Here is a 15,947-nt window from a genome sequence, read left to right as displayed (position 1 = left end):
GCTTAGGTTATTGTAAGTGGTTCAGACATACATAGTAAAAGATCTTGGAAATTTCATAGTAAAATACTCCTTGTTTCTTTAAGGTTTTCTGTCTTTTAACTTAATTTGCTCTATGCTGGAAAAAAAAAGTTGAATGTGTTAATTTCTTCCCAAACACTCGCGAAGGGTTTATAAAAAATATCAGTAAGTAATCTGCCCATTTCATTAGGACCTGTCAATCTGCTCATGCTTAAGGAGACTGTTTTGGTTTTGCTGACACCATTTTGTGTCCCTAAATGAAGGCAACTAGATCCTATCTTGTTTGGGTGCCAAATTATAAGTAAATATTTCTTTCATGAAAATATCTGCTTAAACCAAATGTTAAAATATAAATTCATTTAAAGAGATGCAAAATGGCCAATGGGAAATGCCCATCAGTGTAGCATTGCTTTTGCACAGTGTTTGTGCATTGTCTGGGATTCCTCTTTTTTTTTGTTTCTACAGTCAGAGGATCCCAGAGTAAAATCCTGCTGTGTTACCTCAAATGCTCATTTCTTGGTTTAAAAGTTGGGACATTGGGATTCATAAAGCAAACTTTTATTTTTTTTTTTAAATTTCATTTACACGTTTTCAATATTTTGGTTTAAAATGGGCTCCAGAGCAAACTGGCGTTCATGAAACACTTATCAGTTTAATGTCTGAACTGAATAATCAAAAAGAATTGAAAGATTTCAACATTTTAAGAGATGCTGTATTTTTTTTGGGGGGGGGGGGGGGGGGGGGGGGGGGCAATAAAACATGGCAATTAATTTCATGTTTAGAAGAATGTGGGAGGCATAGCTACTTCCCAAATTAACTTTAAGTGAGGTAAACCAAATCTGTATGTTTTTCTCATGTTACTCTCAAAGAGAAAGTGTAAAAAGTTAAACTTTTACACAGAAAATTCTGTATAGAATCTGTTTCCTTTAACACGATTACATTTTAAATGCTGTATATAGCTTCCTGATGTATTGCTGCAAACTAGATAAATTTTCTTTTTAAAGTACAAACTTTAAAAAGACATATTACACTGATAAGTGTTTCATAGATTACCATACTTTCATGACATTACATAAAGCTGGTACAGTGGGGTCTGGTGTTTCCCGTGGGATCCTTATAATACTCATCAATTCTATTTGATGCATCTTGACTTTACTTAAATGTTGAAAGAATTGATATACAGTGTGGGTTGTACCCATTTGGTGCTCATCCCATTGTTATTTCAGATCATTATTGGCCCGACAAAAATATGTGAATGAGTCTGGGAAACACTCTGGTCATACAAAAAAAACAGTCCGTTCTCATTCCAGAGGTGTCAAAAAGCACCGCTTTGTATCGTCCCTTTGTGTTACATACATGCTCAAAGACCCCTTCGCATCGGTGATTGACGCTCTGAGCTTTCATTATAGTTAAATAGAAACCCTGTAAATCAATTAAGTAAAATATCAGAATCAGAATCAGAATCAGATTTTTTGGATACAAGCAATTTGCTTTAGTCATATGAAGAGAAAAAGTCTCATATGGAGGTGAACGGAGTGGTGGATAAGACACAGGACTTTTCCACGGGAGACGTAGTGCATTTTAATGATGATTATTTCACAAAGTGGTGCACGTGTTTCCCATAGTAAGGAAGCAGGTGTGTGCTGTTGTCAGTGTTTGTAGTGTTTTGGTTTAAAGCTATTTTTCTTCTAGCTTAACCATAACCCTGACGTTTTTGTGAGTAACGCTAACCGTTGCTGTTTCTTAACATTAAGTTACCCTGAAGTCGTTTACCCTAACACTAATGCAGTTTTTGTGTGTATATGAAGTATATTCAAAAGGTCCCACAGTGTACTGTCGCCAAAGTTCACCTTCACCGTCACTACCAGACTCCGTTGTTCCCAGGGCATCAAATAGTGGCTCTCCTGGAGCGTGCAATAGTAACACCAAAGGGCACCTGTGGCGTCAATACGATCCGCCAAAGGACGTACAAAGCGGCACAATTTGACGCCTTAGGAAACGTCAATATCTGACGCTGTGGGATGAAAACGTGTTGGAAAAACCTTGGTTCTACTCACACCCTCCCTTTCCTTTCCATGTTGTTTAACCACTTCACAATTTTAATCTGAAATATTTTAAATTACAGTGCTGCCTTCCACCAGTAAACCGCTAATACATTAATGTGCATGTATGCGTGTGCATCTGCGACACTGTTGACTTAATATGTAATGTAATATGACAGTGACTGACATTTCTTTGCTGCTTCTTTTTCAGTGATATCCCAAGAATCCCAGACACGTCCCACCCTCCATTAGAATCTAGTAGGTATCCCCTTCAGGCTAATCGAACATCTCTGTATTTTTATGTCTGTACAATGTGCCTGTCTGCATTTCTGCTTGGCTTCATTCTTAGAAATTCTGTCTTTGGTTTGCTCAGTTTAACACTGTACATTTACAAGCGAGCAAACCAAAACTAAACTAAACCAAAAAAAAAAAGTAAAAAATTCACCAGGGTATATGCTTGTTTGCATGCATGTATGAAACAAAAAAAAAAAATACTTAGCCTATTAGACAGACTGGTGTATGATTTTCATATGAACTTTTGAGAACACGTAATATTTTAAGGAACCAGTCAGGTTCTCTCTGAGAGTTAGATGAGAATATTGCCAGCACTTCCACATCTGTGCATCAAGTCTAGAGCTACGACTGAGAAGTTATTAGCCCGGCTTAGCATAAAGGCAGTAAGCATAAAGAAAGCTAAAAAAAAAAAATAAATGTTTTACCAGCACCTATAAATCTTACTAACACAATATGCTCAATTCATACATGCTGCATATATTTATTTGTTGGATAGTACATTGCATATTATATTTGGACCACACTATTTTTTTCACTCTGTACCAACCCCAATAATTTCTCAGATGTTCCTCTAATGCTTGGCTTTTTTGTCCCCTCTGGAATAGAACTGACATTCTGTCATTTTTTACTTCCTTTTTTTTTGTCTCTTCATAGCAGGTTCCAGTTCTTTTGAGTCCCAGAAGATGGAGAGACCCTCCCTAAATGTCCTATCTCCCTCCAGTCCTGGAATGCTCCTAAATGCTTCACAGTTAATGCCAGGGCAACTCTCAGTGAGTGTGTGCATTAAGGGTGTAATGGAGGGTTTGTTTGTTACACTGAAGATAAGGAATAAGCTTTGTCTGCATGTTTTTCCTGCTCAGGTGAAGCTCTGGTATGACAAAGTGGGTCACCAGCTAATAGTCAACGTGCTGCAGGCTGTAGACCTTCCTCTTCGGCCCGATGGGCGGCCCAGGAGCCCCTACGTTAAAGTGTACTTCCTTCCTGACCGCAGGTACTGCAACCCAATGTTCCATTTACCCATCAACTATACATCTATCCCAGTTGCTCGCACTCACATCTATGGGCAATTTAACCGCCTGCTAACATAACCTGTATCTCTGCATGGGGACGAGAGGCACTTAACTGGCAGGTTTGAACATAGAAGCTTCTTGCTGTGAGGCACAAGTACAACCCACCATACCAACATGCCTTCCACACTCCTACTTACTGAGAAAAACATTAAGCTGAACAACAGAAAACATGCAAATAAGCTAATCGGTGATCCCATTCAAAGTTCAACTCCTGGCTGTCAATCCAAACCAGTGTTTGAATTTACCAGAACTGCTTTAAGCTCATTGGTCTCAACCTCAACATCTACAACAATTCAAAAAGCTTTTTTAGTCTGTGGAATTCCTTAGATCCCGGTTATCCAAAAGGTGTTGTTCGGGGCAACTGGACTTGCTTATTGGAGACATCTTCAAAACCTTCAAGCAATTCCAGTTGCCAGTGTACAGCACGTTTTGAGTAGTAAGGAAAATGTGGTTACAATTACAGTGAGTCCAAGTTAAAAAGAAGTTGATTGGGCATTTATGTTGATTATTTCACACAGTGACAAAAGTAAACGAAGGACAAAAGCAGTCAAGAAGACTTGCGAGCCTAAGTGGAACCAGACGTTCGTCTATACTCACGTCCACCGCAGGGATTTCCGGAACCACATGCTGGAGCTGACTGTGTGGGATCAACCCAGGTCGCCAGAGGAGGACAGCACCTTTATGGGAGAGGTATCACTCACACACACACACAGACCTGCAACTGATCATAAGCCAGCCCCCTTTCCTGTTTCAAGCCCTCTGTTGTGCTTTCAACATGTTGTTGAGATGCTGAGTTTGGATCATGACTGGGGTTCACCTGTATATGGTCACTCTTCATTTTGCAGTGGTGAAATAAATTGTGGAAATTCAGCATCAATTCGGCAAATTCAGCATAAATTCAGCACATTGTGCATCAATTTGTTTTTCACTTTTGTGGCACATGGTCAGGGCCAGCAGGTGAACTTTGTTGTGCATTCCCCGAGCTGTCTTTATTCACAATCATAGCAGCTTCAACTGCTTGTAAAATCATAAACAGCTTATTTCTTTACTGTATGGATTTTGACTTGGACAGATCCTAATAGAGCTGGAGACAGCCTTACTGGATGACAAGCCTCACTGGTATCCACTGCAAACCCATGATGTCTCATCCATACCGCTACCCCGACCCTCACCGTACCTGCCCCGGCGACACACACACACAGACAGTCCTGCAAAGAAGCTGCAGCGTAAGTCTGAGAGTGTGTGTGTGTGTGTGTGTGAATGCACCTGATTGTGTACACTGCATATATGCTGTAGCTTCATAGTGAGTTCATATCCTCTGTGGAAAGTAGAAATGTATGTCAATGTAAATGTCTGTTTTTGCTACCCTTCCCTAATACTGCATTTGTGCCTGGATGCATGCATGCGGATGTGTGTGTGTGTATATCTATGTGTGTCTGTTTGTGTGTCTATGACTGTTTAGGTTCTCAACGTGTAACAGAGCCTGAATTTGATGAGGGTACAGCAGTAGTGTCTAAAGGTGGGTGGGGACTGTTTCCCAGTGCTACATACAGTGTTTCCAAAGCTTGTATAATTATTTGTAGTGTGTTGTTTTTTTTTTTTTCCTTTGTTGGCGGCTGCTCAGCCAGAACTGCATTAATCGTCTGCATTAATTTATACAAAAATTTGGGGTGAAGTTTCATTTTTGTATGCAATAATTTTTCTGCCGAAAGTTGTTCCATATGCAAAATCTAAATCACTGTTATTGAGACATCAAATGGAAGATAAAAAGGACAAGACATCAAATATAGCAGATCACCACAAATAAATCAGTGTATGTACAACACTGGCATGCTTGCAAACTACATTGTCGACATGGGGTCCGTCCAGTCGTCATGCTTAACCAGGCTTTTCCTCTGATGAGCTCTAAAATGGGTCTCATTAATTTCGTAATGATTATCAAACTAACTGTATGTTGAAATATTAGTAGTATTTTGTGTAGTGTCTTCCTATTAGAGTACAGCATAGTGTAAAAGTCTGTGTTTTTGTACTTTAGGGTTGGTATCCTTTTTTTTTTTTTTTTAAATATCAGTTATTACAGAATCAGTTTGCATATTTATTTGATGATTAACTCTTAGACTAATTCATTTAATTATGTAACCATTTAAATACGGAATTAAAAAAAAACAATAATTATTATTCCTTAGCATCAGCATAACTAATACAATAATATGTAAGTTAAGCATAGTGTGTTGCCCAGTAATTACTTGTCCAAACACTTAATATTGCAAATGTTTTAACATTTTTGTGAGATGGATTTATTACCATCCATCATATGACCAAGTAATGGGCTACCAGCTGCATCAGACAAACCCTGCAGGCCTTAGCTGTGTTCATAATTATTACTCAAGTGAAAAAGTGAAGCAGCAAAAGAGAAGAGACAGAAAATTATACAACCATATACTCCATCACACAAAGCATTTCCACGCATAGTAGGAGTAAATAAAAAAGCCTTGGTGGGACTTTCTAAAGCTTAAGGGCCTGCTGCGAGCTGTAAGGTGCTTTTCTCTTGGAAATGAAGCCAGCGACCTTGTAAACACAACAAAGCCTGAGACGGTTGCGCAGATTCTTTCAAGGCTGATGAGTCCCTCTGTTTATTTATATTTGTACCTTCAGAGAAAATTCAGCTACATCTCAAAAGACAAAGTTTTTTTTTTTAACATCATGTAAAAAAAAAAAAAAAAAAAAAAAAAAAGCTTGCTGCAGTTCTATTATTAGGCTAATCATTTATTAGTCTGTGTCCTCGAGACACTTGAGACAGATTGTTCTGTTGGAGCTTGTATACAGTATTTTTAGTCGTATCAGGTTCCGTGCAAACATTTTGGCATATACACTATTTTAAAGAGCAGTAAACTCTATAGCTAGAAAGCTACTTGCATGGTTATTTATATGTTATAAGTTAACAGACTAGATAGATAATCCTAAAACCTGCAGGTGTCTGCCATAGAAAAATTGTTACATTTAGACCAAAATGATATTATTGTTTAGTGATGTGTACTTTAGTAGTGTATATGGTGGCTGATAAGAGACTGTATAGAAAGAAATAACATAAATGTATTTTTCCTGGTGATGTTAGCCATGATCAATTGCACCATTAACCTTCCGGCCATATTATCAATATTGTGCAGGGGACCCATGGATTATTTTAATACTACTTCAATAAGTATAAACTATAATAAACAAATGGTTTGAGCTTCAGGCAGAAGTTTTAGCTTCATGTTGAATATATGCAGTATCTAATATATCAGACAGAGGGATTACATACTCTAACCCACAGTAGTTCTAAACTTTGCACTGTAGTCTACAGTTTTAGAAAATGCTGCAGTCTAATGACTGTATTTAATTTCCATATTTCACCTTAATATGTCTGTGCAATCTATCTCACTTACTCATGACTGTGTGTATGCACCTGCATGACCCACCGAACCCAGCAGCAGATGGACGTGGCAGGGAAAGGCAACGGGAGTCCACGTCCACGCTGGAGGTGCCAGAGCAGCAGAGGATGCCCACCCATCACATACGTTCCCGCTCCGTCTTCCCAAAACGCGAGGAGCAGGGGCGTAACCGATCGCGACCGCCCAATGTCCCCGCACAGAGGTGAGGGTTGGTTGAAGGATGGAGACAAGATTCTATTTTTTTTAAAGAGTCAACATTAATCTGTTTGATGATATTTAAAATGACAATATTTTCAGCATGAAACACTCAACCTGTGTAAACTTAATTTTACCTTTCATGCACAATAGTTGCAGTAAATTCCTCCAAATTCTCATATTTCAATCCAAAAAAAATGGCTTAAATGGCTGCTCTGGGCTTTCGTTCCCTTCCGTGACGGTTGTGTAAAGGAACCGAGATGGGAAGAGCATAAATTATTTAAGATAATTATTTAAGATAATTAGATGTTAGGGGTCGGCAGCCTGATGCTAACTAGTATCAGTTGTAAGAGGTTATAGCAATGTAGTAGTGGAAAGAGAGGAGGAATACGTTTTTTGGAAGGGAGCAACCTAAGTCCATTAATTATGAAAGGTCTAATGCAGAAAACACAGTCCTGCCAACTCTGCTTTTACTGGCTAAGCTAAACGAGCCCCACCAGGAGTCTGCTACAACCCTGCCTCAACACAGAGTTAAGTTTCTCTTGTTTCTCTCTCTCTCTCTTTTCTTTCTCTCGCTCTCTCCCTCTCTTTTAGGAGTCTGGATGACGAGCTTCCTCGCTCCCGTCGTTCTCGTTCTCCGACCTGCTACTACAACGCTGCCAGAGGATGCCATCAGGAGGGAGAGTACATTGATGACAGGTGTGTGATCATTTCCTGTGATGTGCAGGCAGGTCTGTATAATGGTTTGCTTCAGTGGCACTGACGGCTCTTTATGGGACTTTATGTTGATTATTAATAACTTATGAAAATTCCACATTTGAAATGAACTTTAGACCTTATTCTACTTCTGTTTGAAAAACTAATGAAAGAACAACACACTCCTGGCCATGGAAGACATGGCAGCTGATAGTCTAAATACATTTGCAGCCTTAAAATTGTGGGATGCACAAAAAATTGTTCTAATCCCTGCACAGTTTACATAGAGCCTAGTACTTATGGACCTGGCTGTATGTAGAATAACTGTGATCAGAGCTTTTTCTATTTTATGTTATTTCTGTTATGTTTTATGCAACTGATATATACTGACGATAGAAAGTTGTGTGAGAGATTGTGTTTTTTCCTATAAGTGTGAAAGCCTGAGGAGCAGTGCTCAAACTTTTTTTAATTAAAAAATATTTCTTGATTTATTTGACCTCTTTCTTATTGATATTTGTTGGGCAGCTACTTCTTGATTGTTAAATGGTATAAAGTGGGAGCAGTGGTTAGACAAAACAGCTTTTGGCGCAATAATCTTTGGCATTTGTGTGTGTGTGTGTGTGTGTGTAGAAAGCAATAAACGACAGCTTCTCTTTCCTATTCACCCTCTTCTCCCCCCGGTCTTTTCATTTTTTTTTGTTTTTTTTTTTGACTGTTGTTGATTTCCTCATATCTCATCCATAACCACAGCAAGATCATCATGATCCACCAGTCAATGCGAGGCAAAAGTGCTGAGTGCCTCTACTCCAGGTAAACTAGCCAATCATGAGATTCTTTTTAAAAATATTGTGCTTCTGAATTTAATTCTAGCTATATTTTGTGTAGTGTTTTACTTAGATTGCCTCTTTCAGCAACTTTCTGTAAAACAATGTTAAATCTGCAGTTCGCCCACCGAAAATACGGCTAAGAAAGAGATGAGAGTAAGAGTGATAAAATATTCGACTGAAATCAAAAGGTGTAGTAAAAGTATATCATGTGGCTTTTAAAACATGCAGAGAACATAATCTTTCTAGTGTATTACAAAACAAGATAAGAAGAAAACATACGTTTAAAAAAAGGGAAAACTGTGAATGAAAGAAACAATTTTTCCTGTCAGCAAATCCAGTAAAACACTGAAAATATCATCATCGTCCATTTCTCAGTGTGACATTTGGAAACAAATTTGGCTTCCCTGTCTGTGTCCCACCGATGTAATGCAACTGAAAACATATGTTCACATCAAGCTTTACAAAGTAGTCGGACATCCTTTATAAAGTTGGACTTTATAGTTTTTAGTAAATACAGTGGGATGCACCTGGTTGCCAGAAAAATCAAAGACTGCCGACAAGATGGTCAACTTTTTACCTAGAAGTGCACTTTTTCTATAAGTTGGTAACTACAACCATCTTTGTCTTAAAGTCACAGTGTGCAACCTAAGCTAGCAATGGTAATAATCTGCCCTTACATGGTACTTTATACCTTATGGGTGTAACAAAGTGCATTACACTGGTTCTAATCACCCATTTCCACTTCACACACTCACCCTGAGCAACTAAGTTGGGGTTCAGTGTCAATGCTCAAGGACCCTTTGACAACAGGAGCCTGGAAATCTAACCAACAACCCTGATATTGGTCCACGACTACTCTGCCTCCTGGGCACAATGTCACTAACATCTCTCTGAATCCGTCTTCTCTCCTCTGCCCACCTCTCCCTCTGGCTGCTCTGATACAGCTTCACTCCGCTGCACTATGCAGAGCAAAGATGGGCCTTGCTTAAACGCTTTTAGAGGGGAAACTCTCCACACTGCTGCCTTCCACTTCTTTAAACAGTAAAAGAAGTGTTGCATATTTCTTTTACCATTACGTGAAAAGTGTTGCACACTGTGACTTTAAGGTCTGTGTTCCGTTTGGAATTAACCACATCTGGCTAATATGTACTAGTTCCTGCTGAAGCCGGTTGTCAAGCCTTTGTTTTCAACCAGGGGGAAAAATCTAATATTAGTGTTTACTTTCTTTATTAATAGAGTAAGTGTCACAAGATAGATTTATTCATATTAACAAGTAAATCAGCATTGTCCATTTGTTCGGTGGTACTACTGCCTCAGATCCACAAGAGGACAGTCTAGGACCATGCTTTCATTCAAGCTGTGCTGGCTTCTACAAGCAGACCAACAGTATGGCTAGTTAGTGATGAAGGCAATGCTGTATGAAAAGATCCATTTACTTCACGTCTATTAGAAATCAAACCAGCTCTTTCTTTGCCAGATTGATTAAAACAGTTGACAGGCGATAAACATTCTATGTACCATAGTCATCTCCACATGCGTTTTGTTTTGAGCACACACTCCGACAGGTAAGTTACACTCTCAAGAACACATCTGTATGTCTTATTATGTCGTTCTGCTTTCTATACACACGGATGTTTTTTAAGGGAGGATGGGGTTTTTAAGTGTGTGTCGGCACAGAAGGGAGCTCCCTTTTCGTCCTCGTATGCCTCCTGTCATGCGGTGCTGTGACTGATTATACTGCGAAAGATTTAGAAGCTCAGCCAGTGATTTTAGCGAATAATGCACTGTTCCAAAATTGGTATGACTGTTGAGGTGAAAGTGACTGACGGTCATAAAACACGAAACATAGCTTGCTTAGATTGAGGGCAATAATCATCTGTAAAAATGTAAGAGTGTTTCCTTTGAGTTTAAATTAATTTGATCTCCAAATATGCTGAATAACTTACCACATACAAAAATCACTGGTTAAGTGGCCCTTTTGCCCACCCGCTATGTTGTCCCCCACTCTTCTTTTTTCTCTTCTTCCACCTATTCCTCTCATTTTCCTACTTCTGTCTGCTGCATGCATGCTAACATCAGGAGACCTGCTAGGCACAGTTATACACTGCCACCTAAGATGCCCCTTTTTTTCAACGGTGTCTCCAAACCCTCAAACAGGTAAGTCTGCAGGTGAAGGTTCAGTATGCTTCAAATGAACAAAGCTTTAGTACGGTATGTCCTCATTTTTTATTCATTTCTAATTTTCCTTTTCAACTGCCAATAGTTGTTGTCGGTCTTCTTAACAGTATACTTTTTAGTTGCTCAAGTGAAGTGAATCAGGAGTTTACTTACTGTAACCAGACTAAGTCCGACCAGAGGTGTCTAAAACAGCTCCTCTCTCACTGAAAGTCCGTGGCCACGCTCAACGATGTGCCATCTTCCACATAAAGTTTGCCCAGTTCCACTTCCTGTGGAGGACCACATGCAAGTACCTCTGCTGGGAAAAAAGCAAATGAAGCTGAATGTGATGGTTCTGTGTAAAAACTTCACGGTTTTGATAAATGATAAATATACTGATAATCTTCATTTTTAAAGGATGCAAAGCAGGAGGTTGTTGGGTTGGGTTCCATTTTCTGCAGAGAACGTTTTGCTAAAATTGCTCCTGCTTTCAGAAATCTGTTGCCTTTGTCTGCAACCAGGTTCCGTTGAATCTAGCAAATCTAGAGAGATACGCCAGGCCTCCGCAGCAGCTATGATAACAGAAAAGTTGATGTGAACAATGCTATTTGTGCCATCGTCTTAAGGAACCATGAAGCAGGCCTAAGCTTCCTCCTAGCTGCATCGCAGTTGCTCCAAAGAATTCTTTATGTCGTGTCTATGCAGTCTGAATACAAAAAAAATAAATCATACGAATTGTTTTCTTTTCACGGAGAATAAAAGCTCCTAAAAAAACAGCAAAAAGAACTCACTGAACTAATCGTGCACAAATTCTTTGCAAGAGATTTTTGAAACCCTGCCTTCTCCATCACCTGTGCACACCTGCTCCATGGGTAGAGCATCAGGTTAGAATACAAAGGCAGCGTGATCGAATCCCACCGGACCAGGCGTGGCCCCACCCAGCCACCAAGAGCCACCACGGTCCTGAGCCCGGATCAAAAACGGTAGGGTTTCAGCAGGAAGGGCATCCGGCATAAAAGTTCGTGCCAAATCAAAGTGCGGAACACATTCTTCTCTGGCGACCCCTGACCCCCTCTTTTGCACACCTGGATAATTGCTGTGTAAAGCTGCACTGACTATCAGATAATCTAAAAATACAGTCCTCATTCTGTTGTTGGTAGTGGTCTTTCCATCATCCTAAAGAGCTGTCAGATACCGTAACAAGCAATTTATTTGAAGCATACTGAGGCCTTTAGACGTTTTGTTGTAGCACAATGGATGTTTCTCAACCAGTGGAGAAACACTGAAGATTCTAGAGAAATTAAAGCCTATTAAGCTTAGTTTTAGGACGCTGGTAAAACGATGCATACATGTGTTTATAGTACAGATTCAGATGGACTCCATAGGCCTGTGAACTTCTTTTTATGTGAGTATTTTCCACAGCAGCAGGTGCTTCCTAGACTCAGTCTCAGCCTTCCCTCTTTTATTCTGTTTGATGTCCAAATGCATGTTGTTTAAAAAAAAAAAAATTCATATTGTGACTAGTTCAACGCTGCCTGCATGTCGAAAAATGTCAACACCTCATTCCATCACACGCCACATTCTAATGTTCACATGCGAGGTGACTGTTAGGTAAGACATGCAATCACACACACAAAGATACTTATTAAGGGTTGATGATATTTAGTGTAAGACTCCCAGGTTGCGAGTAAAGTGCAGAGAAACTTCCATCCTTTGTCATTATGATCTCGATTTTCTACCATACTCTCATCTCCATGACATAACAACTCACAGACAGACCCATTGTTATTCCAGCCAGCGTGTCTTGGTTAAGTTTTCAGATTAGTATTATGATCCTGGAAATCTAACCACACTTTCTTTTAAACGATTTTTTTCTGTTTGTCCATTGTTTTTCTCTTTGTGTTTGTCCTCTCCTTCTGTCACCCCCACCTCTTTCTCCTCCATCATTGGATGACATGTTGTGCTGTGGTGCCTCTAGTGATCTACAGCCTTCTCTGGACAGAGTTAGGAGCGCTAGTGCCAACTGTCTGATTCCAGACAATCATGCTCATTCACCAGAGACTGAAAGGTACCAGCCTCTGTTTCCACCACTCCTCCTGTAGTCCTCCTCTAGTTTTCTGTCCTCAACCTTGTCTGGTCTATGTAGTTCACTTTCCTCCTTGAATGCTCTTACACCGTTTGATGATTATGTTTCCCCCTCCTCACTCTACCCCTCGCATACATTACCTTTTTAAATTTGCGGTTCCGCCGAGTACTTTCTGTGCTTTGCCACAATCATCAAGTTGAAGTCACCACAATATTTCAAAACTTACAGTAGTAGATCATTTTTTTGCCATTTGTAGTACTTTTGTAGTACTTTTGTTTGTTCAGTTGCATAAGTTTAAAAGTCACTGAAGTATCCTGCTAAACATTCTAAACACTACTTGTCGACCAGTTTCTAATACCATCATTACCATAAATATTAGCGTTTTCAGTGGGTATCATAAGCATAATAGCAGTTTTATTGTTATATACCAGAAGGTAGCATCTTTTTTAACAGTCAGAGGCACAAGCAAACAAGGGAACTAGAATGGCACCTGCCAGGTAGCTTGCTCAAGGACATTCCCGAGAGCTATTATAAACCTAAACAAAATAAATCCCCCAAAGGGAAATTTGAATTAGGGATTTTACGTCATGGACCAAACCATTGTTAAGAGAGTAAGTAAAAGCAATAAACGCAGTGCAGAATTTATTGGTTCTATTAACCAGAAAATAATCAGTACACAGTTTATGCATATGTGTATTTTAAAAGGTCGCCTCTGTTATGCAAAATATACTTTTTGATGCAAACAAAATATGAGAGAAGCCGCTCCCTCTCTTTCCAGCTTTTCTCATCTTGGTGAAAAGTCTGCTTGAACAGGTCAATTAGGACTTTGTCCCTATATGAGGTCAAAATTGAGGTCAGCAAGTTGCTTACATAGTTCCACCTCTGGTTTAAACCAGCCAAGAAAAAAAATACTTCCTAAATTACACACTTCATTGACCCTTCTGCAAAACCTTTGGGGCCACTCATTTGCCAGCTGTCCATTAAATATCTAGAAGTATAGGTTTGGAATGTTGGAGTCTGTTTTATCACCATACTCACACATCACTCTATGTCGTAAGAGTTGCTGTAATCAATGCTTCTATCCATTCTGGCCATCAGGTGATGTTTTGTTATCTACAGCTTCTCCCTATGACGGCCAGGATAGTGCTGTGTTTCAAGATCAATAACAAAGCACAAAATCATAACTTGTTACTTGTAGCAATTGCAGGCACCGAGACACCTTTGTGGTCTTTCAGTTTTTGCGTATCTAATCATAAATACATGTTTCTGCTTTTGTGATGACTTGCTAATATGATCATATGGGTGACATTGTATTGTATGTGTACACGTAGAAAATCTTTGTCACATTCCTTGCCCCGGAGACGTCCGGCAAGTCCCAGGATTCTTATTCAACATGCTTCCCCTGAAGATGACAGGTACCCTTTTGTGGTCGCCCAACTTCTTCCTCCTAGAGCTTGACTTGATCTGATGCCATTACTGTATGAGGCAAACCCTTTTAAGTTTTTTTTTTTCTTTTTCTTTTAATGGAGACATTTTTTGTAAGACAACTTATCATTATTTACTCTTCTTTTTTTATTTTGACTATTTTTATCAATGTGCAAAACAGATTTTCGTAAATCAGACATCTTGATTCAGTTGGGTCTTATTGGTTTCAGGCAGATGTCAAGCTCTAACTTGTATTTCTTGTGTTTGCAGTTACTGACTCTTTGCCAAGTTCTGATAGTTCTGTGAATAGCTTGTAGTTTGCAATCTAAACTTTTCCAGCTTTCTCTTTTCTGATAGCACATGATTTTATCTTGTGTCAAATAAAGCATTTTAACTGAAACGCATGAAACTTAACATAATTCATTATTATTATTTTTATTTATTTATTTATCTATTGCTCAGTGTTGTGAGGGTCCAAATCTCTGACACAAAGCTACAGCCATGAAACAGTTTTTAAGTGTATCTTAGCATTAAAAGACAAAACATTAAGCTAAAAGCTGGTCTGGCCTTGAACTTGCTTTTTACCAAAGAATTCATTTTATTGAAACCAGTAGTTGCAACATCAGTGTTGTATTCTAATGTAAATAAGACAAGATAGAATTGTGTGCTATTCACTTTCTGCAGTTTAGCTCCCTTAACCTCCTGTGACGATAAAAGAGTTGGACGCAGTGAGAGTGAAGATAAAATGTACAACTTTTCAAAATAAAAGTGGCAACGTCCCCCCAGAGAAGTTGTACATTGTTTAATCATTTCTCACATTGTGTAAGAGGTTGCTTGAATAGCTTTTAGTTTGTGGGTGGTGTTTTTCTGGTTTCAGATATAGTGACAGGCTTTTGTTGTTGTTGTTGTTGTTGTTGTTGTTGTTGTACAGTAGTTGTGTCCTGTTGCTTTTCTTCTTCTTTCTTCATGGTTTTTTGGTGCCAGGTCATTTGAACTGATAGTTCGTATTGGATATGGTTGTGAAATCCTGCCTTGTTGAGTTCGCTTGCTGCACCTTTCCGAGTGTACTTTCTGTTCTAGGAACTTGCCATGTGCTGCTTCTGTGTGCTCACCTTCTCAGCTATGACTTAGAATTCAAAATTTTCATAATTCATTCAGTCTCTGTGTGTCTGTGTGTGTGTGTGTGTGTGTCTGTGGGTGGGTGTACGTGGTAATGCATGTATCATCTTCGTCGTCTTCGTGTCCATGAATGGAGAATATGGATGCTACTTCCTACTCAAGAGAATCACATTCACCTCAGTACAGAGATGAGGTACACACACACTCACATGCGCACACTGAAATACACATCTATGCCCACCCACACATGCACAGTTACAGATGAAGCATGAGTGTGTGACACTCCAAATGACCATCATACCATCCATCACAGCAGGCCTTTTATTTCCTGTTTTCCAGATCATAAACTTATAAGGCCAATGACAGCCCCCCAACACAGTCAGACTCTTCTCTAAGTCAAAATGATTTATTCTCCATCATGCTCTCTCCCATCCTCTCATCCAACCATCTTTCCATCCATCATTTTTTTTTTCTTTGCCCATCCACCATTCCCCAGGCAGCCTTGGACCCTGGAAACACCTGAAAGTCAGACACTTGGCAGGAAGCTTTCTGACAGTGGCAGGTAAGACATGTACTGTAAACTC

The 15,947-nt window shown here is 39.4% G+C and overlaps 1 protein-coding gene across 36 annotated transcripts in view; it reads left to right on the top strand.

Moving 5' to 3' along the window:
• The window catches only part of LOC137140323 (regulating synaptic membrane exocytosis protein 1-like), an 86,268-nt gene that overhangs the window by 56,650 nt on the left and 13,671 nt on the right, over nucleotides 1-15,947 (top strand). For 9 of the 36 annotated variants that reach the window (XM_067528665.1, XM_067528649.1, XM_067528632.1 and 6 more), the window contains 14 exons: nucleotides 166-183; nucleotides 2,272-2,318; nucleotides 3,009-3,124; nucleotides 3,215-3,345; nucleotides 3,943-4,114; nucleotides 4,497-4,650; nucleotides 4,887-4,943; nucleotides 6,898-7,060; nucleotides 7,648-7,752; nucleotides 8,500-8,559; nucleotides 10,656-10,733; nucleotides 12,712-12,801; nucleotides 14,151-14,234; nucleotides 15,860-15,925. In XM_067528665.1, the coding sequence (XP_067384766.1) occupies nucleotides 166-183; nucleotides 2,272-2,318; nucleotides 3,009-3,124; nucleotides 3,215-3,345; nucleotides 3,943-4,114; nucleotides 4,497-4,650; nucleotides 4,887-4,943; nucleotides 6,898-7,060; nucleotides 7,648-7,752; nucleotides 8,500-8,559; nucleotides 10,656-10,733; nucleotides 12,712-12,801; nucleotides 14,151-14,234; nucleotides 15,860-15,925 (1,341 nt within the window). Of the gene's footprint in view, nucleotides 1-165; nucleotides 184-2,271; nucleotides 2,319-3,008; nucleotides 3,125-3,214; nucleotides 3,346-3,942; nucleotides 4,115-4,496; nucleotides 4,651-4,886; nucleotides 4,944-6,894; nucleotides 7,061-7,647; nucleotides 7,753-8,499; nucleotides 8,560-10,655; nucleotides 10,734-12,711; nucleotides 12,802-14,150; nucleotides 14,235-15,499; nucleotides 15,557-15,859; nucleotides 15,926-15,947 lie in introns of all 36 variants that reach the window. The other 27 variants (XM_067528656.1, XM_067528776.1, XM_067528794.1 and 24 more) reach the window with 26 other exon arrangements.

Source organism: Channa argus, chromosome 1 (genome assembly GCF_033026475.1).
Source record: "Channa argus isolate prfri chromosome 1, Channa argus male v1.0, whole genome shotgun sequence".
Classification (NCBI taxonomy): domain Eukaryota; kingdom Metazoa; phylum Chordata; class Actinopteri; order Anabantiformes; family Channidae; genus Channa; species Channa argus.
Note: the sequence above shows the minus strand (reverse complement) of the source record. Positions and strands in the feature narration are given on the sequence as shown.